The sequence below is a fragment of the Podarcis bocagei genome (genome assembly GCF_964188305.1).
Source record: "Podarcis bocagei genome assembly, chromosome: 5".
NCBI classification, from domain to species: domain Eukaryota; kingdom Metazoa; phylum Chordata; class Lepidosauria; order Squamata; family Lacertidae; genus Podarcis; species Podarcis bocagei.
The window spans coordinates 60314362-60339707 of NC_138129.1; the positions used below are offsets into that span (position 1 = coordinate 60314362).

A 25346-nucleotide genomic window follows, 5' to 3' on the forward strand; every position below is an offset into this window, starting at 1 on the left:
TTTAGTTGAGATTCTTGCATTGCAGGGGGGTGGACAATACTATGCTTCTCTGATTATGCTTTTGGCACAATGCCCTTCCAGAAAGAAAGGCTAGGAATTGTGTTCAGTGTTAGACCTACTCAGCAGCAGACCCAATGACATTAATGGGCAGAACTAACTTAGGTCTGTTCATTTCAATGGGTGTAGAACATAGTTGGATATAATCAAAGGCTGCAGCCTTAATTGGCATGCTTGGTGACTCAAAGTGATGCCACTGAGTGTGAAAGGTGACATAAGGCGATATGGAAGCTCTGTCTGTGGCAGTAGCAGCTGGTGGTGTGGGGCAGAGTCACCCTCCCAATACTGGTGGCCCAGCAGTTTACAGAAATGGGGCTGGGGCTGGGGCAGAGGCAAAGTTGGGCTGTGTACCAGATTGGTTCTGCCGGTGCATCTGTCCAGTGCCCTGACCTGCCCCATCCAAGCAAGGTGTAGAAATGTCTGCATCGGGAAGGCTGCTCCCCGTGGCTCTCTGCTGCTCCACCCCCATGTTTCTTCCTTTCTTATTTTTTTAATTGTTATCTAATCTGCTTTTATAAATGTCTGCCATGTGAGTTCATGTCAATACGGAAAGCAGCAACTAATACAAAAAGCAGAATAAGAATGTGAAAAAAGGAAAGAACAGATATTTGCAGAGATATTTTTATTTTAACATTATATTGCAATCTGCCTCGAACATATGCAGATGGAAAGATGGGGTTTAAATGATGATGATGATAATAATAATAATTCATAATATTTGACCTGGGCTTCATAAAGTGTTCATTCTGTCTCTATAGGCTCACCTGTATTTGACAGTGTCAAAGGCAGGATCCATAGCTCTGTGGTTAGACCACATGCTTGGCTTGCACAAGACTCTTAATCTCAGTCTTGGGTTCGAACCCCATTGCAGGGGGTTGGACTGGATGACCTTTGGGATCCCTTCCAGCTCTATGAGTCTATGATTCTAAGATTACTAGGTTCAATCCACGGGTCTTTCAGCAAAGAGAAAATCAGCTAGCAGGAGTGGGCTACATATGTGCTTTGTTTTGAGTCACTGCAGGCCAGTGGTGGGTGGAGCCAGTCAGAAGTGGGCGGAGCCAGAGGCAAAGGTAGGTGGCTCAGTGGATGCCACTCTGACCCTTGTATAGCAGGCTGCATTCAGGCATGCAAAAGTCAGGGAACCCTACAGCGCGCCTCTGCATCCAGGCAACTGAGGAAAGCAAGAAACATTCTGGCAGTTCAAGGTCACATTCCAGCCAGGCAAAGACACTCTTTCAGTTGAGAGGGGCTGTGCCCTAGTGAGGGCCCTGAGGTGGGGGATAGAGAGGTCTCTCAGCCTTTCTTTGTGTGCTATGTTCATTCTAGTTCTCTTGGGAAATTAAAGCTGTACTTCCTTGGGATGGAAGTACTATCGTACCCCGAAGAAACAAGAGTCTGGGGAGTACTGTAGACATTTTTTCCAGGTTTCCTTCAAAAAAGCTTTCCAAAGACCCATGCCACAACATGCCTATTGCTTCTCGAATTCCTTACATACACAACTGCTCCCCCTTATCCCCTTGAGACGCAGTCCTCCAATCGTGTTCATGCATAGAATATATACAGTACATTTTTCCTTCTGCAAGCTATGCAATGGAATGCGTTTGAGAAAGGAAGAAAGAAAGGAAAAAAACCCCACGCGAAAGTAATCCTGTAATTTGACGCCAGGAAAAGCAAAACGGGGCAGCAACTTGATCTCCAGGGATGAGAGAAACTCCAATTAATGTTTAACGAGATAGGATGGTCCGATGGGATAATAGTGGCGTGATCCGGCACATCCACGCCCCAAAAAGATTTAGAGGAGCACATGGAAAGGCAAAGGGGAGGAGGGAAAGTCGAAGCGGCGAGAAAGAAGCGGGCGAGGGGGGTGTGCGCGCGCGCTGTGTGTGCAAGCGAGCTGTGGGATGCGATTCCCATTTGCTGATCCTTCGCCCGGTGCAACTGCCGCCGAGCCAAGGGCAGCTCGCGCCAGCAGCCCGCTGAGTGCAGGGCCCGCCGGGTTCTAGGCTCCGCCCGCGCCGGGTTCTAGGCGTCGCGCTGCGCTCCAGAGCCGAGCCTTTCCGCGCGCGGCGGGTTCTTCTCGGTCTCTGCCGACTCCCGCGTTCTTCCCAAGCGGGGGACACGATGGGCGCTCCGCTGCTGCTGCTGCTGTTCCTGCTGGGCGCGCTCTCTCCGGCTGCTGCCAACCTCGACGATCCGGACGAGGACGACGACCTGGTGGCGTCCTTCGCCTTCGAGGAGGAGAGCCAGGCCGACTTGGGGAAATACCGGAGCGGGTCCGCCGCTTTCCATCGGAGCAATAAGGTGACCATGATGGAGAGGAGGACCCGAGGGACTCGGAAGGCTCCGGCTGGTGCCCTTGCTTCTTCTCTCCCACTCGCCTTGGGGTGGCCTGGAGGGGCACCTCCGTCCTCCGAGGCTCAGGCTCGGGTTCTAGTTTGAGGACTCTGGTCGTTCCAGACAGGCGGGGTTTGGGGGGCAGCGAGAGCCCCTGGCTCCCGTGCAAAAGTAGCTTTACGCGCTGCAATGGAGCTTATTGATTATTTCATAAAATGTATATATGCCTCTTGACTGCCGAAAAAACACATCGAAGAGATTAAAAAAAAACAAAAAAGGCTTGGGACCTTAGGCTGCAGTTGCCCGGGAGTATAAGCTACAGCGAATTCCGTGGGACTTCTGAAGGGACCCCATAGAGGCCCCGGGTTCGCATTGCACAGATGCTCGTTCCTTTGCTTGCGGGCAGGCAGCCCCTAAACCAGAGAGGATCTTGCCTGGCGCTGCCTTGCTCCCTCCCTCTGGAACCCCCCCCCGCCCCACCTGAAGCCGAGTGTGGATTATTGGGAAGCTTTGCGTGCCTGCTTCCAACCCCAGCATCTCCAGGCAGGACCTGGAATGGTTCCCTGCGTGAAAACCCTGGAGGGCCGCTGCCAGTCCGTGCCGGCAACGCTGAGTTAGAAGCGTCTGACTCAGTTTGAGGCGGCTTCTTAAATGGGCTGTGCTTTCTTGGGCGAGAAGGAAAATAATCTCTCTGCACATTGTCTCTTTGTACATGCCCCAGGCTGCTCTCATCATTATAGTCAGCTTCACTTGTTTCTGGGCAGGGCTCTGGCATTCAGAAACATTTCCATGGGAGGATCCTAGGTTGACTTGAAGTCCTGTTTCTGTGGCACTGCTTCCCCAACCCCTTCCCCTGTCTGGAAACTTGTTTTCCCCATTTGGAAGGATACTAATGCATGCTTTGGCATTTCTGCTGCCAAATTCAGACACCCGCGGTAGGTCAGGACCTGGGATGGGCTTATTATTAGCATCATTGTTCATGAAGCAAAGGCTGTGGTGGGAACAGGGACCCAATACCCCCCTCCCCTGTTATTTTGGATCTATTCTGTTTCCTTATGAAATCATTCCCCTGTCCTCTCTTTTTTGGGGAGGGGGGTGTTGTCTCTTGAAGAAGGAACATTTGAAATGTTAGGTTCAGGCAGCGGGAGGAAGAGGCTTTGTGAAGCATCCATTTTAGGAAATTTGGCCAGGCACCAGTCATATACTATTGTAACGTTGGGCATGCCTTAAAGGCTACCAGGATATTTTGCAACGAATGCACACCTGTTGCATTTTGCCTTCACTCAGAACCTCCTCGTCTGCTGAAAGGTAGATCTGCCTATTAAGGTCTTGTGATCTCTGGTGACATGGCTTCTATTGGAACTATTCATTTTTAAAAAATGCCTGCTTTGTCTTGCATGTGAGTTGAAAGATCTGGCATCCAGGGAGCGGTTGGGAAATGCAGGGGGTTGTTCTCCTGGCACTCTGCGTTGTATTGTCTTTCTTTTGTCTTTGGGGCACTTCTGAGCCTTGCCTCTTTTGATTGGATGCCTTTGTGCAGTCCACCTGCCTTGCAAGCTCCAGCCATGATAGAGAATATCTGCTGCCTTGGCTTGTGCTGTGCAGGTTGCACGGCTGACCTACCTCCTCTCAAGGGAGTGTCAGGAAGAGTCAAGGTGCTCTTGCAAATTCACTTCCTTGGCTTTTAGAGGTGGAGTCTGCCCAGCGATGAACCAGGTGGTATGGTCAATACTGGAAGCAGCGAGCAGTCAGCATCTGGATTTCTTAGATGTGTATGCAGGTCCTCCCTCCCCCCCAAAAAGGGTCACTGGATTTTGGTTTTGGCTTCTTTTAAAAAAATCAGAACAGTGTAGGGGTGCGTGAAAAATGAAAAGAAAAAGGAACACAAATGGAGATTGCTAAAAGATGGGGGGGCATCTATATGTGATCAACGCAGGAGATCTATAATTGGATCTCTTGGCATCTTAAGAAGCACTTATAGGTGGGGTGGGGAAATGATTTGGATCAGGATTTAGTGCTGAAAGACCGGTTTTTAAACATTTTCCCCAGTTTAAATTTCCTCTGCCCAACGCTGCTACAGAGCTGAGAGAAAGAACATCCAGTAATGGTTTATGTCTTCCACGCTCCACAGCTAATAGCAGCTTCTGGGAGGTGGGGATTTTAAATCACGGAAACAGTGCAGAGAAGAAGCTCCCCGGCCCCAATTCACTCAGCATCCAACCCTGATCCAAATCGGAGGATGTGACTGCTTTTGAGCAAAGATGTTGGGAGGTCTGATTCTGGATCTCCCATGTCCCTTTCATCTCAGCTCTGTGCGATTGACTAGAAGATGGGAGAATAATTTGCTGGATTCAGCAAGATTTCCTTCACAAAATTCCTGGTCCTTCTCCCTTTCTCATAGTTGCCTGTGATATCAGCTTCCTTCTAAGGGGCAGATTATACATGACATGGTGATGTGTGCAACAAACTCCAATTTTTTAAAAAAATAAAAAGCAGATTTTTAGTAGAGGTGTGTGAGCTTGTGTTTGCGCAATCCTTTCTCTGCTGATCAGTTTCCTCACTCAAAATCTCTCCCTGCTCCTGCTATTTCTTACACAAAGTTCTATACGTTTATATCCATATCTGTGGGTGGAATTGCTAGGAGAGAGAGATTTTGAACTGGGAAAACGACCAGCACATCTTTCCTTCACTTTCAAAACCACATCAATTCTCAGTTGTCATTCACTACGCAAATAAAGATTGTGCTGCTTTATGTGTATGCGCTTAACAAGGTGTTGTTTGCTTCTTGAAGTGGCTGTGTTGAGCCAAAAAATGTTAAGTCAGAGGAGTGGTTGAGTGGAATCTGTTTCCTTTCCAGTGAGGTGTTAAATACAGTGGTGCAGTAGTTACCGTAATTTTCGCTCCATAACACGCAGTTTTTTGCTCCTAGAAAGTAAGGGAAAATGCCTGTGCGTGTTACGGAGCGAATGCACTCGACCGGAGCCATGGCTGCCGTCAATCAAGCAAAGGAGCCGCTTGCAGGGCTTTGAACGGCTCTAGCTTTGCTTGCTTTACAGCCAGGAGGAGGGGGAGGAGCTGAGGAGGAGGGAGGGAAGGAGAGCCATGGCAGCAAAGCGGGCAGCAGCCGCTTACACGCGAGGAGGGACAGACGGGAGCCATAGCAAGCCGGGAGAAGGCAGGCAGTTCAAAGCCAGCAGGCGCTTTTAAAGTAGCCGGTAACAGCTGCTGCAGCCTCAGCTAGCAAAGGTCCCAGCGCTCTCTAAATGGAGCAATGAGGCTGCAGAGGGACAGGAGGGCTTGGATCAGGAAGGATAAAGTTTAAGCAACCAGCAGCAAAAAAACCCCAAAACCAACCTGGAGCTCTGAGCCACGAGCGCAGTGAAAACCAGGAAGTAAAAGAAAAGGCTATCCCCCCGCTTCTCAGCTGTTTTCAGGCAGGATAGATTTGAGCATTGTCTGGGTCCTAGTGCCCCTACTGCTTTTTGTGCTCCATTGTATTGCTGCTGGTGGCTGCTTATCACTCAAACTGAACCTGATACCAGTAGCCACCTGTACAAACAAAGTAGAAGGCTGCAAGGAGGAGAGCTTTTACACAGCTAATAGCAAATCCCCTGCAATCCAAGTCCTCCTCACTTGCTCAAATCTATTCTGCCTCAAAACAAGGAGCGAAGAAAAAGGCTGCAAACTGTTAAATGGAAAAAACCCCAGGCACAGGGCAAATACCTTAAGTATACCTTTAAAGCAACAGTGCTCTTTCCCTCCCTGCTCAGCTCGCAGAAAAGCTGCTTCTCCACCCACCCCACGCGTGCTCCTTATCCCTTGAGTGCTTTTCCTTCCCTCCCCACTTAAAACGTGGTTACAAAGCACGGATCCACATGGATCCTCAGGATTTTTGCACTGGGTCACCCCAAACTCACCATCAGATCACATGTCTGTGGCCACAGCATGAACCACAAAAATCATACATCTACTGTTTCATTTAGAATATTTTTTTCTTGTTTTCCTCCTTTAAAAACTACGTGCGTGTTATGGTCAGGTGCGTGTTATAGAGCGAAAAATACGGTAATTTTGAAATGCAGGCCCTCTTCGTGACAGCACACCCACATCTCTTCTGAGGCTGTAAAGCCAAAATGATTTTTGGATAAATGCAGGGACCCCTTTCCAAGTTTTGCTTAATTTGCAGCCTGGTGGAGAATTCTGGTGGACCTCTAAAGCTTGCTCGCTATTTTGATTAGCCATAATAGAGGGTGGTTGGTTATCTGGTCATTTTGTCTTTTAGAAAAGCTTTATTTGGTTGGCACACAGAGGAGGCCCCCCTCAGGGGGATGTCGCTGTCATTCCTGCTATGAAATCGGTGGCGCTTAGCTCCTTCTCTGCCACACCACTGGCTCATTTCATATGCATGTCAGAAGAAGTGAGCATGCAGAAGAGGCAGTGGCCAGCATGTGGGACTGGGAGCATAATCTCACACTTTCTTAAGGGCACCAGAGCCCCACCCTGTGCTTGCGCCACCCCCCTAGTGGGGCACGCGCTTATGCAAATCACCTACCGACTCTCTACTTCTGTTTGTCTAAACGCAGGACTTGTGGCGCCTGCCAGGGCAATACATCGTGGTGCTTAAGGAGGAAACCCACAAATCTCAGACGTCAAGGACCGCCAAGCGGCTGCAGGCCAGAGCAGCCAGGCATGGCTACTTGACGAAAATCCTGCATATCTTTGAGGACCTGTTCCAGGGCTTTCTCGTGAAGATGAGCAGCGACGTGCTGCACATGGTAAGTCCCTCTTTCTGCATCGGGGCTGGGGAACTCAGGGTTGCTCCAGATGTCAGCCCCAGTCAGCATGGTCTATGGGCGGGGACGAGGAGAGTTATAGTCCATCACGGTGCAATCAGAAATGTCCAGAGTGTGGAAGAAACTATTGTCAAAAGTATGCTTACAAGTTGGGAAAAGGCAGGCCCACCAGTCCTGTTGCCTCCCCCCATTTCCAAGTCAGTCTCCTATCTCCTCCTCCTAGTCCCTGACAGAGCCCAGCAGTATTTACAAGCACAGTAGGTACTTATTTACGTTCAGATCTTGGCATGTCTCTCATCCAAGGCTCCCCTGGCTCTACAGTTTTATCAAATGCAGCATAAAATATACCTTGTGGGGTTCCACCAGTGGAATGGGCGTTCTTGGCTGCCCACAGCTCCAGTATCTGCTCCAGAGGGTTGGAGAGATTTGGAGAGGTCTGGTTCGCCAGAAGCAGCTTAGTCATGCTGGCCACATGACCTGGAAGCTGTACGCTGGCTCCCTCGGCCAATAAAGCGAGATGAGCGCCGAATCCCCAGAGTCGGTCACGACTGGACCTAATGGTCAGGGGTCCCTTTACCTTTACCTTTAGGGGAGCCATACTGGAGGAAGAGGAAGGGGAAAAGGGGAGGACCCATGCTGCAAGTGAAAGTCTCCGCCCGCGCCATGCCAAATGCCACCCAAACCCTGGGAAGGGAGGGTCTTGTAGGCCATCTAGTTGAAACCTCCCTGCTAAGGATGGAGCAAGACTATGGCTGTCTTTGAATATATTTTGTGCAATGCCATATCAACAACAAATATAGATATTTTTAAGAAATCTGGCTAGTAAAAGCAAGGCACCATCATCTCAACAGCTGTTAATATCTGTAAAGGGAAAAAAAAGGTTAAGAATTTGGCTTTTGAGGAACAGAATCTGCTGGGATCTTTTGCTTAGTTAAAACCAGCCGCATGTATACAGTGGTGCCCCGCAAGACGAATGCCTCGCAAGACGGAAAACTCGCTAGACGAAAGAGTTTTCCGTTTTGGAGGTGCTTCGCAAAACAAATCTCCCATGGGCTTGCTTCGCAAGACGAAAATGTCTTGCGAGTTCCTGCGGGGGTTTTTTCCTTTCCCTCCCCTTTTTCTAAGCCGCTAAGCCGCTTATCAGTTGATCCGATAAGCTGATAAGCCGCTAAAAGCCGCTAATAGCACTAATCCTCTAATCCGTCAATGGGCTTGCTTCGCAAGACGAAAAAACCGCTAGCACCACTGTACAGATGTTTCTTTTTCAAGTGAGATTTCTTTCAGTTTCAGACTCTTCTTTTGGTGCACTAAGCAGAATGCTTAAGTGAGCAGAAAGAAAAATTCCCAAAACACTTTGGGGGGCTAATACTTGTGCATCTGTCTGCTTTTTGTCGTCCCTACCGTTATTATTATTTTTTAATCATCTCTGTGGTATGAACTTTCACTAAGTCCCTATTCCCCATTGCGTGGGGCAATGATGTGGGCCTTCTGGCAATGTGCGACTGGCCGAAATCGACCAGGATCTACTGAGTGGTGTTTGAGTTGTTTTTAGTACACAAAACTGAACAAGTACACCATGTGAATTCTACTTGTTGTATAAATATCTCAAATTGTTTTTCCCATAACCAGTAGTGGGAAGGCTGTGTGGTTGTGTTGCTCTCTTGTCTTCCTGGGGCTGCACATGGCCGCCGCTCATAGGCAGGAAGGGGGAACAAGGCCGCAGGAGCTCAACATGGCGCAGGAGCAGAAGGAGCAGCTGGGCTTTGCTCTGCTCCCACACCATACTGAACGCCTCCTTCTCTCAGTCAGTGGCAGCGAGGCACAGAGTTGTGAAAAGTGGGGGTCAATGTAGGCCGCCATCCCTGTGTAGCCTTAGCAACCGGTACTGCCGGTAGGCCAACTGTAGTTGAACTAAAATATATGATTGGGGTAAGAATAAATAAATCAGGGAAGTGCACTTTTAAGAGCTTTGCTTGGAAAATGTGCTTTAGTTGGAATGCTTGAAAGTAAGTTAAGACATCACAATTCGGCAGCATGCTCTTCCTTTATATTGTTTAAATCTTAAAGAGAAGAAAAATGAAAGATACTGGAGATGGACCAGTTAACATTCCAATATTAGTACAGTAAACATCCAACTTAAACTTGTGGGCATTCAGCTTTATGTGTGTGGTAAAAAAATAAAGAACAATTTAAAGGGAGGTGGTTCTGGGGAATATATGACCTTGGCAATCCTCCCCCCCCCCCATTGAACGGGAGGGCATGACTCTTAATTTCAGGCTCATGGGTTTGAGCCTCACAGTGAGTGAAAGATTCCCTTCCAACTCTACAAGTCTGTGATTCTGTTTTCACTATATGTGACTTTGGCTTTCGGCGGTCTCCCTGGAACATAACACAACATAAGTTGTGGGCTTACTGTGTGGCCAAAGATCTGTGCACGCATGCACGCGCACGCATACACACTGATTCCCCCTTTGAAACCGAACAATTTTACTGGCATTGTACTCATTCCTTATGTTACTAATTGATATTATGAAACAATGCATTTTTTAAAATGGATCTTTTTTTTCTGCAGAAAAATACTTAACTTGTTCACTGAATTTATTTCCTCCCCAAGGAGCCCCAGGGCTGCAGATAGACATACAATTTGAAAGCAAAGCAAAAACATTCTAAAGCAGTTTAAATATTCTAAAAAACAGTAACAAAAAACATCTAAAAGTTTTGGTTAAAAACGTTTGGTTAAAAAGCAGTTACAGTTAGAACATTCTTAAAGTAATTGCTTTACAGTTAAAAGCGTTCTTCCATCCAGTGATCACAGCGTTGCTGGGAATGATTTTGCCACCAAACGATGCTTCCCAATTTCCCCAACAGCCTTTGAATGACTGTAGTGTGGTGTTTTGGCTCAGAGTGCTGGGTTTGTTATGGTGATGTGAATACCAGGTTCAGGTCCCTGCTCAGCCACAACGTTCTCTTGTTGGGCAGGAGTGCATGCTGTGTTGACTTTATGAGATTATGGCACGGCTAATGTTCTGACCTCCTTGGCAAGATACAAATAAGAAGCAGCTTTCCTGTTTGTCCCCATGGGAAGTGTTTGGGAGGTGTTTTGTGATGGCTTTTCCCCTTGCGTTCTGAGAAGGGCATATTTGCATGGACTCCTATGGCTTTTTACAGGACAACTGATAACCCAGTGGTCCTTTCCAAACATTTCATAATCTTACGATAAGGCAGGTGCCATTTGAGAAATCCAAAGTGATGCAAGACTCAGCGGAGGCAAATAGGTTTGCTTAATCACTTCCTAGCCGCTTATGATGCCAGATACGCTTCAGGCTGGTAGCTCTGTGAAAGTCGGCGAATCAGAGGACTTAAGAGCGTTGCAACGCTAAAGATGATGCCAGGTGTGCCGCTGCTTAGGGGAAATCATCCGATGCAGAATGCAAACACTCCTGGTTTGGGTTTTAAAACAACTCGTTGACACGGCTCTCTCTGCAGGGTTTTAGACATCCATGTGCAAGTTGCGACAGGTGCAGGGAAGAGCATCTCATGCCCTCTGTGTGGCTGTGCTTGCGGTCACAAAGGCTTGTCTGCACACGCATAAGGGAAGTGGAAGGGAAAATATTCAGGAGCGCTCACAGATGGATGTGTGCGCATGCATGCACATACCCAAAGAGAGAATGGGCGAGAGGATTAGAATTTGTGTGGGAGCACGAGAGAGATCGAGATTGTGTATGCGTGTTTGGTGTATGTTTGTGGGGGGCAGCGACCACAGAGTTAGCCTGCAGCAAGGAGATTCTCCCACAGTCCGTCAATGGTGTGCTTCCTGCATGCAGTAGATATTTACCAACAAAGGTCTCAAGCGCTGATTGCACACAGGAGAATTTATGACTTGCCGCTACAACAGTTGGAGCTGCTTTGAGAAAAAGAGGCTGGAAAGGCTCCCTAAATGGTGGCAAAGGGGAAATTAGCAAATATGAGCTAGATGTCAGACGTTGGAAGGAATTTTGTCAGACATTGGCATTGCTATTAGAATTATCCAGAACTGGAGGAGTATGTCTTTTTCCATTTGTTAAGTACCCGCCGTAATGCTGAGTTCGAGAATAGCTGCATAACTTGTAATGGTAATGACAAGAAAATTAAAAACAAAGCTATCAGAGATTATAAAATTAAGAGAATTGTAGAGCTGGGACCCCCCCAAGGTCATCTAGTTCCGCCCCTGCAGTGCAGGAATCTTTTTGCCCAATGAAGGGAATGGACTCACAGAAACAGTTACGGGAGCAAGTGATGTTGCTGGATGTCAGGCGTAGTTGAATACATATATGAAACAGAAGCCTGCACAATTTTGTAAGGAGGACATGTTGTGCATAGAGAAGAAGAGAAGTCTTTGGTCTCTGTCCTGCCATCTTTCTGGGTCTGATGGGATTGCAGTCTAGCAACATCTGGAGGACCAAAGGTTCCCGAGTCCTTCTCTCAGCCCCTCCGCCTTGCCTGCTGCACTCCTGTCCTTACCACCACCAACCTTTTCATTTTCCTCTCTCATCCCTACCCTTGCCCTAAATCTCCAGCACCTTCCCACCCTGCTAGGCTTCCTCATTCCAGCATGTCTCTTCATCTTCCTCAGTACCAGCCAGACTGGCTTCTGATTCCTGCAGGGAAGGAAGATTCTGCTTGTGCTTCCAAATGAATATGGAACAAGGTTGGATGGGCAGGTCACCACACAAGGCAGGGCCTTCTCAGTGGTGACACCCCAGTTCTGTTGAGATCAATTTGAGCCGCACTCACAGCTCCTCCAGTTCACCTGTTAAGCATTCATCCTGATTTGCTTGCACAAGGTTTACACAGAGTTTAGATTGTATCCAGTCTTTATTGAGCGTTCGTCCTGATCTGTTTGAGCCACCATCTGCATGTTAATCCTCTGTTGACCTACTTTTCGGTGCATTTCCCGCTCACTTTCGAAACCAGTTTCTTTTTAAAAGTGGATTTGTTGCTCCAGGGCACTAATTGTATAAATCTGAATTTCCAGATGCTCTCTCATTGATGGGGAGGAGCTGCAGGGAGAAGAGGAAATTACACAAATGGCCTCTCTCCACATTCCGTTAGATGATTTTGGACTCCACCTCCCCTTAGCCCCAGCCAACATGGCCACTGCTCAGGTTGATGGGAGTTGTAGTCCAGCAACATCTGAAGGCCCACAGATCCCCCATTCCTGTTATATGCTCTGTATACTTTTAGGAGAAGAGTAGGATGATGTCGATGATATTTCTTGCATGACTTGCACCGTTCGTCCCGTGTCGTCTTTTGTGCAGGCTTTGAGACTACCGCATGTGGATTATATAGAAGAAGACTCCTATGTGTTTGCTCAGAGCATTCCCTGGAACCTGGGCCGGATTGTCCCTGTGCAAGACGGATCTACTGAATATAATCCTCCCAGTAGGTGATATTTCCATTCAACCATGTGTGCATGAGATGCCAAATATCTATGGAGTCAACAACAAAATCCTATGCAGAGGGATGGCGCTACCTATCACTGATTTCTTGGTCTGCCACTATGTGGTTCACATGGGACTGCATTCCATGGGTGTGGGGCCACCACCAATAAGGCCCTGTTTCACATGCTTGCTGCCCTTACAGCCCTATTTGGGCCTGAGACCGTCACATGACAATAGCGAGACCAGCTCCAGATCCAGTGGATCTCAGGCTGGCTTAGTCCTGCCCCTCTTTTTCCCCAGGAGAACTCCATCTGGGGGCTTTCTGCTGGCGAATAACTTGCCAGCTTGCCTCTCATCCCCATGCTTGGCAGCTGACTGGGCTGAGCCAGTGGAGATGAGCAGAGGAACAGCCTTGCTGAATCCACCCACCCAACCCGGCTTGGTGTGAGGGTTGCTTTGAATTGCTCTGCATGTATTCTTTTTGCAACATAGTTTTTATTCATTTCCTTCTCTAAACTGTTCAACATGATTGCATTGGGATACATCTTTGTTTACTTTAGAGCATATGACATGCAACAATTACATGAAATTTAAAATGGAAATAAAACAACCATAAGTACTCAGGTAAACGTTTCTGAATCTATTAACAAAGTTGTGTCAAAATGGAGACCTTCAGGTGACAAGCAACTAGTAAGTTTAATAAATGAATGAAATAGGTGTTTGTGCCAAAATGATTACAATTGTTGCAGATATGAAATTTTATATATAGTAAATTGCATTGATTGCTTTGATGGGTAAAAGGTATTTTGTATCAGTAACAATTAGAATTTATAGGAAGGGAGGAGGAAGCGGGGAAGGGGGAGAAATTAAAACATGTACTTCATTATACACATGTTTCTGATTAAAACATAAATTTAACAATAAGCAGAGTGGATTTTCTGAATATCTCTTTTTGTTTTCTGCTAAAACCACTAGATGGTTAAATGCTGAGACCTCAAATAATTACTGGATAGGCTACTTCACTTTTTAAATAGCGAAGTAGACTGACTCACCCCCACCCCAATTTCCGCTTTCCGAAGATTGCAAATCTGGCCTTAACGACACAGAAACAGAGCAGCCAACTCACTTGTATTGCCTTTGATCACCAGAATAGAAGGGATAATCGTGTTAAGTCCAATCTTCCATTTCCTTTCCTGCCTGCTCCGTACAAGACAAAATTGGAGCAGCTCCCTTTATAAATTGCTTGCGCAAGATAAACCTCATTGTATATTGGCATGCTGGGATGCTGCGTTGAGAGCAATGCCTTCACTGCCTCTTGGCGTCACTGGCTGACTCTCTCCTCTTTTTAGACAGGGGCGACCTGGTTGAAGTTTATCTGCTGGACACTGGGGTCCAGAGCAACCACCGAGAGATCGAGGGCAGAGTGTTCATGACTGAATTTGAGAACGTCCCAGAAGAAGATGGCACTCGCTTCCACCGACAGGTACGCCAGCTCTGCTTCATGAGCGATGACGACTTTCTTGCCACCTTCCCCTTTTACCAGGGACGTTGCTAGAACCCTATGTTTATTATGATGGCTCAACCCTGAAACCTTTAGTCCTTGGAGGAGATTTGTGGGATTAAGCACCAGTTACGGTGTTTCTGTGGGAGCAGCATGTGTAATTCAATCTGTCAGTTTCTTCAGGCCCGCTTTTTCGTTATGTTGAAAAGGGATGCTCGCAACTGTACCCCTGGGAAGTGGGTGAGTTCTTTGACAGACACTCACCATTGTGGGTGCTGAATGTGCTTCTGTGCATCCCAGTGAGATGCCATTTGTGGACAGACCTGACTGCAGCCAGATTCCCTCTGACCAAGATGTTGGATCCTAGTCTTCCCATTGGGTCACTTCCTCTCCTCCAGGGCAGAATGGCCTCTTAAGGTGGTTTCAGATATGTACATTGCATGGAGATTTCCAGACTGAATGGCACAATTGCGGTGGAAATCTGTGCACATGCTGAGTGCCATCTTAAGAGGCCTAAAGCCAGTGAGATAAGGTCCAGGGCAGCATTTTTCAAATAAAATTGAACCAAAATTTTCATACCAACTAATTTTTGCGCTGCAGTTTGACACCTGAGGCTGGGCTTTCATCCTGCCTCTGTGGGTTGAATTGAAGGGAAAGCCCACAGAAGGAGTCTGGTGGAAGCTGACTTTTCAACCCTGATGGCCTCCACCCCAGAAAAGCCACTCCTTTGGGTTGGGGTACCTTGTTGAATGGGGTGGGATGTGATGATGATGATAATATATTATTTATACCCCGCCCATCTGGCTAGGTTTCCCCAGCCACTCTGGACGGCTTCCAACAAAGTATTAAAATACAGTGGTCTGTTAAACATTAAAAGCTTTCCTAAACAGGGCTGCCTTCAGATGCCTTCTAAAAGTCTGGTAGTTGTTGTTCTCTTTGACATCTGATGGGAGGGCGTTCCACAGGGCGGGTGCCACTACCGAGAAGGCCCTCTGCCTGGTTCCCTGTAACTTGGCTTCTCGCAGTGAGGGAACAGCCAGAAGGCCCTCGGCGCTGGACCTCAGTGTCCGGGTAGAACGATGGGGGTGGAGACGCTCCTTCAGGTGCAGTGCGCTCAGGAGGAAGGAGCCAGTCCTCGCAAATTGAGCAGAAGCACCTTATAGGAGCTACCTCCACCTGACCTCTGAGGATCCTCCCTTAGCCCTTTACACCAGAGCCTGCTCCATTCAGCAGGGTCCCCTTTCTCCAGGGAGAGGTTTTGGGGGAGGGGGAGGGGCTGTCAAAAGGTGGGCAGAGTGTGAAAGCCAGCTTCAGCCAGCCCCCTTCTTCAGGCTTCCCCCTTGGATTCTTCAGTCACAGTGAGGCTTTTGTTCAGGCATTATCAATCAACGTTTTTGTGCTTTGCTGAGTTATTGTCGCATCTGAAAGGCCCCATGTGCTCTTGTCATGCTTTAACCGTATGTGTATGGCAGGGGAGGCCCTGTAACATTCATGACTTGCTTTTTAACGTGAGCTGTCATGCCGACAACTTGTTCCCTTATTCCGTTGCTGAATTCCTCATAAAAACGTGTTACTGTGTTTGGCGGCACCACTGGGATGGTGTTTTCTTGAAGCGGGAAGTGTCAGTTGAGCAAGTAGGCCAGAGGCAGTTCAGCTGCTTTTTATCTGTAATGACAATCACTCCTTATGTGAAGGATCAAGGGGCTTCCAGCCTCTCATATTTGCGGCACAACCTGGATCTGCTTAAAGCCCCTAATCTTTTTCTTGACCTCTGCAGCCCCCCCCCCTCGATTTAGCATGTTAGTAATGGGGAGGGAGAGCAGTCAGTTCTTCACAAGATGAGATAAAAGGGTTCAGTTGTTTTTGTCTAGCGAAGGGGTGAATAATGGGGCCGTTGGACAGAATAGAATTTCAAGATAGCTTTGAAAGGATGAAATTATGGCTCCAGTCATGCCTACCCTTTTACATTGGGAGCATTTATTCTTCTCTCCCTGCGCCTTCCAATAATGGTAGCATTTAATCAATTACTGTCCTGAATTATGTCTTCACATCACCCCGACATTCTACCATTGCTCTTTTTCCAAATACAGTGGTACCTTGGGTTACATACGCTTCAGGTTACAGGCGCTTCAAGTTACAGACTCCGCTAACCCAGAAATAGTACCTCGGGTTAAGAAGTTTGCTTCAGGATGAGAACAAAAATTGCGCGGTGGTGGCAGGAGGCCCCATTAGCTAAGGTGGTACCTCAGGTTAAGAACAGTTTCAGGTTAAGAACAGACCTCTGGAACGAATTAAGTTCGTAACCCGAGGTACCACTGTAGTTTTCAGTAAAAATTAATTTAGAATTCTGTAATATAATTCAGTACTTCACATTCTTTGGGTTCCTCTTTTTCCTCATGTCTGTTGAAGGCAACGGAACCACTTGGTTCTTTAGCCACGCAGAGGCCGCAGGGTGGTTTTAGACCCGAGGACGTGAAGGATTGCCATTCATGGTGTGCGCGAGGGGGCAGAAGCAGGTGATGAATGGCGAACTTTATGCTTTGTGGCAGGCCAGCAAGTGTGACAGCCACGGGACCCACATGGCTGGCGTTGTGAGTGGGAGGGATGCCGGCATCGCCAAAGGAGCCAGCGTGAGCAGCCTCCGAGTGCTCAACTGCCAGGGGAAGGGCACTGTGAGTGGCACTCTGATGGGTGAGTAAGCAGCAGCTGTTCGTCAAGGGGGAGCAGAACTCTGGAGTCCAATCTGTCAAATCCCAGCCAGACTTTGGATGTTGCTGATCCACCACCGCCTGGGGGAGGAGCCTGTTAGGTTGAATGGACTTAGATATTCAGTCCAGTTCTTATGAACTCAGCTCTCGCTTTGTTTGGCCCCCCCCGGTCAGGTTTAAAAACAAAAGGGGGAGAGAGAGAGAATGCGGTCAAAATCTAATTTATATTGAGAGACGGAGCTTATTTTGTGGTTTCATATTTGAGGACCCCAAAGGAGAAATACTTACGAATTTAGTGGAAGTATGTTGACCTCCACAGCCCACTTTAATGGTTGAATGGACCTGTCAGCTGGACTCTAGCCCAAGAAAGTTTCTGCCATAACAAATGTTTGTCTTTCAAGTCCCACAAAAGTCTTCTGGGGTTTTTTTTGTTTTGTGCTATCAAGGGCTGACCCTTTTGTCCATTGCACTTTCATGGTTCCTAACTTTAAAACAAACAAGACGTTTTCTTCTCCTTCCTTTTCTGCATAGTAGGACAGATGTGTGTACAAAAATCTCCTTTCCCTCTTTCACATGTGCTCTACTGGTTTGTCTCCCCAGCTCAGAAACAGGGCAAAGCACACACTGTGAAGAGTCGTGCCTTGTGCTCTCTCTTTTGAGCAAGACAGCTCAGCTGCCCATTTCCTTTTTTTCACATGACAGGATTGGAGTTCATTAAGAAGACCCTGGATATCCAGCCCTACAGCCCTCTGGTTGTCTTGCTTCCCTTGGCTGGTGGCTACAGCCACATTCTGAACATGGCCTGCCGCCTGATGGTCCGGATGGGGGTGGTGATAATCGCTGCAGCGGGCAACTACAAGGAAGATGCTTGCTTGTATTCACCGGCATCAGAACCAGAGGTACGTGAGAGGGTTAGCTTGCTCCCTTGTTCTAGGCCCGTAGTAAAGTAGTCCAGTAATTATTTGTGGTGCCCCAAGGAAGCTTCCAGATTATCTCATCACGGGTACATCTTTCACATGGTTGTAAACACAGCGCTCTTCCATTGAGACAGTTTGCCGCACGGACCTGCCACTCATCCACTGTGCGGTTGCCAAGTACTGACTGGTGCACACACCTGGGCTAGCCTACCTGCCATTTGATGGAATATTAGCACTCCAGGGCAAGGCATGGAAAGATGGGCGACTGCTGCCACCTGCATCCTCCAAACCAAGGACTGGGCAGCTTACGGATGGAGAAAGATTGCTGCCCTAGAACATGCTGCGGATATCTTGGCCAAGCCACAGGTTCCTTTCTGCGACTACATTGACTCCAGATATAAAGTGGGGGAGGCTGGCACTTAGCCTTGTGGGTTGTGATTCTCAGAGCAGGGTCTATACCACAGCCCACTTATAGAGTTGGCTGAAGAGGAATGTTCAAATTAACTGGGATCTCTAGTGACATTTTGGGGAAAAGATGGTTTGGGGAGGAAAGTAGCCATTAAAAACACACACGCTAATATTTTCTGGAGTCTCTGGTCACATCCACACCATGCTCTCTCCCTATAGCACCATTATACCACTTGATGATAATAGTCGTGGAGAATCCTGAAATCTTGTTCGGGTGCTGGGAGTTGTAGCTCTGTGAGGTCAGCACCCTTCACAAGCCACAGTTCTCAGGATTCTTTGGGGGAAGCCACAACTGTTGAAGCAGCGTAAGAATGCTCTAAACCAGAGGTTGGCAATCTAAGGCCCATGAGCTGCCACCGAACCAAGCCGCCCAGTCGGCAAGTCCCGATGCACTGTGCTAAACCAGAGCAGCGCAGCGTGGGGACTCTTCCACGGTGCTGGAAATCACTTCTGGGCATGCCCAGACGCTGAAAATTGCTTCTGCACAGGCACGGTTTTCGGCGTCTGGGCATGCGCAGAAGCAATTTCCGGCACCGCAATTTCCGGCACCGCGGACATGCACAGACGTGATTTCCGGCGTTGCGCTGCGCCAGCCCAGCCCACGGAGGATCTCGCGGGAGTGATCCGGCCTATGCCCAGTAAGCCTGGCCACCCCTGCTCTAAACACCTGGGGTGGACAGGACCTCTTCCTGGTGTTTCTGGGTGTTTTCCCATCAACGTTGCACCCTGTGCTTGTGCTGTTTAAATATACACTAGAGTTTAAAGGTAGGTTTGACAGTGGAACTAATTACTCAGGCCAATTGGCAGTGGGATGTCTCTTGCAGAGGACAGACAGTCCATCTGCTGGAGGTTTCCTGCATTTGATGGCTTCTGCCATCTAAGACCCTCTGTGACTCTAGGAGTTTGCCTTTCTTCTTTGCTCCACGCCAGCCATGATTAGGTCTCGTGTTGTCATAGGTTATCACGGTGGGGGCCACCAATGTTCAGGACCAGCCTGCTTCCATGGGCTCCTTGGGGACCAACTTTGGCCGTTGTGTGGACATTTTCGCCCCCGGAGACGATATCATCGGTGCCTCCAGCGACTGCACGACTTGCTTCACCTCGCAGAGCGGGACATCCCAAGCAGCTGCGCACGTGGCAGGTAAAGACCTTACGGCAGAATTTGTGTGACTGCTGCACGGCTCCCAGCAGGGTCGAACTCACGGAATCTCTCTGTGTCTCTGGTCACACCCACTCCAAACATTTAAAGCACATGGCTTCCCCCAAGGAATCCTCTGTAGTTTGTCAAGGATGCTGGGAATTGTAGCTCTGTGTGAGAGGTGAACCGTGGTTCCTATAAATTTTTTTTTTGTGGGCGGGGGGAGCTGTGTGCTTTAAATGTGTGTTAAACGTGCTTCAAATGGCCCGGTGCAGATGTGACCTTTGAATTTGTCGTTTTGAGCCTCCCATTCTCAATGGTGAAAGGCAAATATTTTCTCCCGCCTCATTTTCTCTATCTCATCAAGCAGTCAAAACCCTAACACAGAACAGTGAATTAATGAAGGTTTTCCTCATAGTGGCCCCCATCACTCAGGACTGCATGCAATTACAGATATGCCTCCACTCCTGCAGCTTCATGATTCATCGATGGCTATTTTTCATATAGATATTCCCCCCCCCCCGTCCCACATATTAAGCACATGCATGATGGCAGGAGGAGGATTGCACTAGCTAATAACAATAACAATAACAATAATAATTTATTTTTTATACCCCACCCTTCTGGCTGGGTTTCCCAAGCCACTCTGGGCGGCTTTCAACAAAATATTAAAATACAATAGTGCATCAACCATTAAAAGCTTCCCTAAACAGGGCTGCCTTCAGATGTCTTCTAAAAGTCTGGTAGTTGTTTTTCTCTTTGACATCTGGTGGGAGGGCGTTCCACAGGGTGGGTGCCACTCCCAAGAAGGCCCTCTGCCAGTGCCCTGGATGTAAATGCGCCCGCTGGATTCATCCCACATTTGGCAGTAGTGTGAAAGGGACTCTATGTACATAGGGCTTCTCCATGGGTCTAAGCCTAGTTTCAAGACTAAATCAGCCTTGGTTGACCTGATGGATTACCTTTATCATGAGATAGTGGGAGGGCAACCTTGTTTCTCATACTCAACCTTGTTTCTCTCAGCTGCCTTTGGAAAGGTTGGCCATGGTCTCCTCCTAGATGGACCGATTGGGGTGTGTGTGTGTTGGAGGCTCTATATTGCAGTGGTTCTGTTCTTACCTGTGTGTTCAAGCCTGGAAAGTAACATCAGGGGAAGTGCTTTTTGGCCTGGTCCTAATGCTATGGAGCTCAATAGGGCGCCATTTTGTCCCCAATGCTATTTAACATCAATATGAAGCTGTTGGGAGTGCTCATTAGGGGTTTTGGAGCACACTGCCGCCAGTATGTTGACGACCCACAGCTCTGTTTCTTCATAAAATCTAAAAATAGGAGGGGGCTGTGCAAGCCCTGGACCGGTGCCTCAATGCAATGGTGGACTTGATGAGGGCTGATGCACTGAATTTGAATCCTGGGAAGACAGGGTGGATAGGTGGTTCCATGTCTGGAAGATAGGGCCGTTGCCTGTTATGGTTGGGATTGCACTCTAAAGGAGCAGGTACACAGCTTGAGGGTTCTCCCAAGTATGTATTTGTCATTTCAAACCCGTTAGAGCATGGGTTCTGAAACTTAGGTCTCTGGCTGGTTTTGGACTACAGCTGCCATCATCCCTGGCTACTGCTCCTACTAGCTAGGGCTGATGGGAGTTATAGTCCAAAAACAGCCGGAGACCCAAGTTTCAGAAACCCTGCAACATCTTTGTGTTATTACAGCCTCTGTAACGAGAGAGGAAAACCGGGATATAAATTTCCTAAATAATAAATAAGCAAGTGACCTCTGTGGTTATAGGTGTGCCTTTTACCGGCTTCATCCAGTACACAAGCTAACAGCTGTATCTGGATTGGGTCAGCCTAGCCACTGTAGTTCACAAATTGGTAATCTCGAGACTATATTTCTGCAATATGCTGCATGTAGGACTGCCCTTGGGCCTAGTCCAGAAATTCCTGCTGGTGCAGAATGGAGGCAAATGGCCGACTGCATGTGACACCTCTGCTAAAACATCTGCAATGGCTACCCACATGCTTCCAGGCATGTTACAGAGAGCCCTGACTGGACTCAGCTGGAAGCTGAGCATGCCGTGTTGCTGGTCCCATCCTGTGGAACACTCCTCGAGCTGGTTAGGCTTTCAAATTTTGAAGACCTGTGCATCTGCTTAATTTTTGGGGTTATCAGCCAGTCATTTTCATGATTATTTTGAAAGGGTTTTTAATGGTGTTTCATATTGCATGGTGGACATTTTGTTGTACATCGGCCTGATATTTTACGAGATGGGTGGCAGCATATAAATACTTTGATAGATAACAAGTAAGTAGCTAGGAATCTGCCCTGTGGCCCATCAGATCCTCAGTGTCTGAAAGCTGTGGCCTTGGCAGGGCACATCCATGTGAAATGACAGCCTGACCTTTACGCCACAGAATATTTTCCCGGCGTGTGCACATGCACATGCTCTCGCCCTCCCCCGCTCCTCAGGCTCATTTGGCAGCTTTGTGCGGCTGCAGCTGGGAATGCCAGCGTGTGTGTCATGGTCTGATAGTGACATGCCTCGTGGGCTGTTGGGCCAAAGGCTGAATGCATCAAAGAGTTAACTGCTGCCAACACATTTCCTTACTAAATGGTTCTGTGCATCCTGGAGGGTGCCTGTGGCGAGTGTAAAAACAGATATTTTTAAGAAATGAAATATGCAGCTTGAAGGGGAGGAAAGGAAAAGGCATTTACTTAACGCAGAAATAACCCCTCCGATTAGGCTATACTGGAGGAAAGGAGTTCCAGATGGCTGAATAATTTGTATTCTGAATTATCGGCAGAAGTAAACGCCCAAGAACAACAAAGCAATTTGCAGATTAGAAGGTGGTTCTTGCTGTTTGCTTTATCCTGACCAAGACCACCTGGGTGTGTGCACCATTCCGTTCCATGGAGAAACTGGCTGTTCCATCCATTGAAGTGAATGGGAAAGCTCTTTAGAGTAAAGCAGTGCACCCATCAGAGAACCTCTCTGCCCACAGTGAATGTATGTGTTGGGCCAAGTATCTTCTGTGGGGCCTTTCTAAAAAAGCAGACATTTGCCTGTGCTTGCCTCTTCTTCTCTCTCTTTGGCAAGAGCATCAGACTCAGTTAAGTAGCCTGGATGTAGAACAGACTACGGGGTACAATCCAGCCAAAGTTAAGCACTTTTATGTCTCATTGAGGTCAATGGGAGAGATTCAAGCACGTGCCCAGATGAGTGGAAGAGCAACGTGAATTCCATCTAAACAGCTGCGCACACAAGAGAGCCCAAACACTGAGCTGTTAATTTCACAGCACACAAACATAATTCTGTGATAACAGAAAACAGAAAAAGATAATCGCCCAATCTAGTTACACACACACACACACACACACACACACACACACACAGCCGCTGTCAAATAATGCAGAGTAATATGCACGTTTCCATAGGAATTGCAGCCATGCTTCTGAACTCCAACCCTGACCTGTCCATCTCCGAGTTGAGGCAGAAGCTGATCCACTTCTCCAGAAAAAACCTCATCAATGAGGCTTGGTTTCCAGAAGACCAGAGGCTACTAACTCCAAACAGGGTAGCTGGGCTTCCCTCCAAACTGGTAGCAGGTGAGTGATCCTTATTCTCGTTGGCTTCATGCTTTAGTAGAAAAGCTTTGACAGGCCATGACAAGGGTCCATTTGACGTCCCCCTCCTCCCGCCTTCCAAAATGCCACTTTTCCAGCTCAACTTTTGACTGGTTCCCAAGCACCTCCCTGAGATGGGTCTCGTGAATGCGTGTGTGTTCTCCAGTTGGCTGGACCAGGGAAAGAGCTGCACTCTGTGGGGCACTGCTAGGCACCTCTAATGGCCACGAGCCACTTCCTTTCAGATGAGCAGCTGTACTGTCGTTCCGTGTGGTCTTCCCTGTCGGGGTCAACCAGCAAGTCGATAGCTGCCGCTCGCTGCAACAGCAACGAAGAAATGTTCAGCTGCTCAAGCTTATCGAAGAATGGCAAGCGGCGAGGCGAGCGCATGGAGGTGATGTTCTGTGGGGGGCAAGGCTACGTTTTGGAGTTGCTGTTTTACATGCAGACACAAGCTTTTCCGTGGGTTATGGAGGCTTGCTGGCACTTCCCTGTGTCTCACTGCTGTGCTTTCCAAATTCCAGGATTACGGAGGCAAGAAGCAGTGTGTGGCTCATAATCGATTTGGGGGCCAAGGCGTCTATGCCATTGCCAGGTGCTGCATTTGGCCCAAAGCCGACTGCCAGGTTCATGCCCCCTCGCAGACTGCAGAGGGCACGGCACTGCAGAGTGTCAGCTGCACCAAGGACGGCCATGTATTGACAGGTATGTGACGACAGCTGTGGGCTCTGTGTTGCCAAGGAAGGTTCTGTGCAGGGAAGAGGACTCCCTTACTGGACCCAGACTTATGTGGCCAATAATGTGTTGTGGCACACTTGCAGATCTTATAGTTTGATGCAGCCCCAGCCCCATCAGCATTGCACTGTGTGGGTTGGGATGGGCTTTCCCACCTGCCATCTTGGGACCACTGTGCGACATTTGCAAGCAACTCTTTCTGAGCTTGCATAGTTTGCACAATTAATAACTACCGGTAATGAAAATGGAACAGTTTATAAGTACAGTCGTACCTTGGATCCTAAACGCCTTGGTACTTGGACATTTTGGCTCCCGAATGCTGCAAACCTGGAAGTGAGTGTTCCAGCTGGCGAACCTTCTTCGGAACTGGAACGTCCGACGGGGCTTCTGACTGGCTGCAGGAGCTTCCTTCAGCTAATCAGAAGCACCACTGAGGTTTCCGAACGTTTTGGAAGTTGAACGGACTTCTGGAATGGATTCCATTCGACTTCCAAGGTACAACTGTATTTGCACTTGGGGAATTCTTCAAAGCTGGATAGAATTTATTTGGAAATTGACTAACACCTTTCTCTAAACTCACACAAGCAGAGTTTATTTTTTTTAAAGCAGCCGGAAAGTCAAGTACTGGTCAAGGATCCTTAAAACAGCATGTAAACCTATTGCATTGTCATGGCAACATCCGCACACATTGCTTATGCATGCACAATGCCCATGAGCAGTACAGTGCATGCACACCCAAGTGGGCAAAACAGCCTGTGGAAACAGGCCTTTCAGTAGGTCTGAACAGACAAGGCTGTATCCCACACTACTGCTTGGTCTTTTCAAGAACAGCAAATTGGGTGATTTGGGTTTATATTTGGGTTCTTGCAAACGACAACATGTGGTAGGATGATGATGTGAATTGGAGTGGGTGGGGACAGACAAGCAGAATGTGATGCTGATGCAGAAACCTCTTCCATACCCCAGCTAATTTCTGACTTGCAATATAAACCAAAGCAAACAGAACAAACAAAAATGGAGATTCCCAATGTGAACATTCCAAATCAACTTGTACCCATGATTGCATTCATCTACACACACCCGTGTCACTGAGCATATACCCTAATATGATCTAAACTGGCAGGTTGCAGCTCTCATTCTCTGGCTGGAGATTTCAGTGACAGCATCAGACCTGAACTGGGGACAGAAAGCCATCGTGACCAGTGTGTTGGCCAGGCAGGTGCAACCGTGCATGCTTCCTGCTGCCATGCGCCCAGCCTAGAGTGCAAGGTGCAGGAATACTCTTCTCTGGAGTACACAGCAAAGGTATGTGGGTGTCGTTCCTTTAGGGCATGAGTCACCAACCATTGTGGGTCCATGGGCTCATTTGAAACCTGGAGAAGCATGCACCTCACCACTTACTCTGCTGGCTATGACAGACAGCTTCTTTCAAGCCTAACTTCAACCTCTGGCAGAGTTTAATCACTTTTGGGCCTCAAGTGGAGGCCACTTGCCATATGATTACTGGAATTTGCTCCATGCCCAAGCTGACTAAGAGACCACGGGACCCTTCTGCACAATGATCTTGTGGTCTTTTAGCTGCAAGTCCATTTCTTTGGGCAGGGATACTTGAACCAGGCGCAGTGGCAGCAGGGTTGTGGGATTCTCTGTATAAGAG

At 48.1% G+C, this 25346-nt stretch overlaps 1 protein-coding gene across 1 annotated transcript in view; it reads left to right on the forward strand.

Annotated features, from left to right (window-relative positions):
* The first annotated feature begins 1153 nt into the window (after positions 1–1153).
* Positions 1154–25346, forward strand: part of PCSK9 (proprotein convertase subtilisin/kexin type 9) — a 28480-nt gene continuing 4287 nt past the window's right edge. Inside the window, exons 1-11 of the mRNA XM_081196884.1 lie at positions 1154–2358; positions 6972–7163; positions 12479–12602; positions 13951–14084; positions 16652–16793; positions 17513–17709; positions 19153–19336; positions 22766–22936; positions 23200–23348; positions 23479–23659; positions 24813–24994. Of these exons, the coding sequence (XP_081053010.1) occupies positions 2179–2358; positions 6972–7163; positions 12479–12602; positions 13951–14084; positions 16652–16793; positions 17513–17709; positions 19153–19336; positions 22766–22936; positions 23200–23348; positions 23479–23659; positions 24813–24994 (1836 nt within the window). The 5' untranslated portion in view covers positions 1154–2178. The remainder of the gene's footprint in view (positions 2359–6971; positions 7164–12478; positions 12603–13950; positions 14085–16651; positions 16794–17512; positions 17710–19152; positions 19337–22765; positions 22937–23199; positions 23349–23478; positions 23660–24812; positions 24995–25346) is intronic.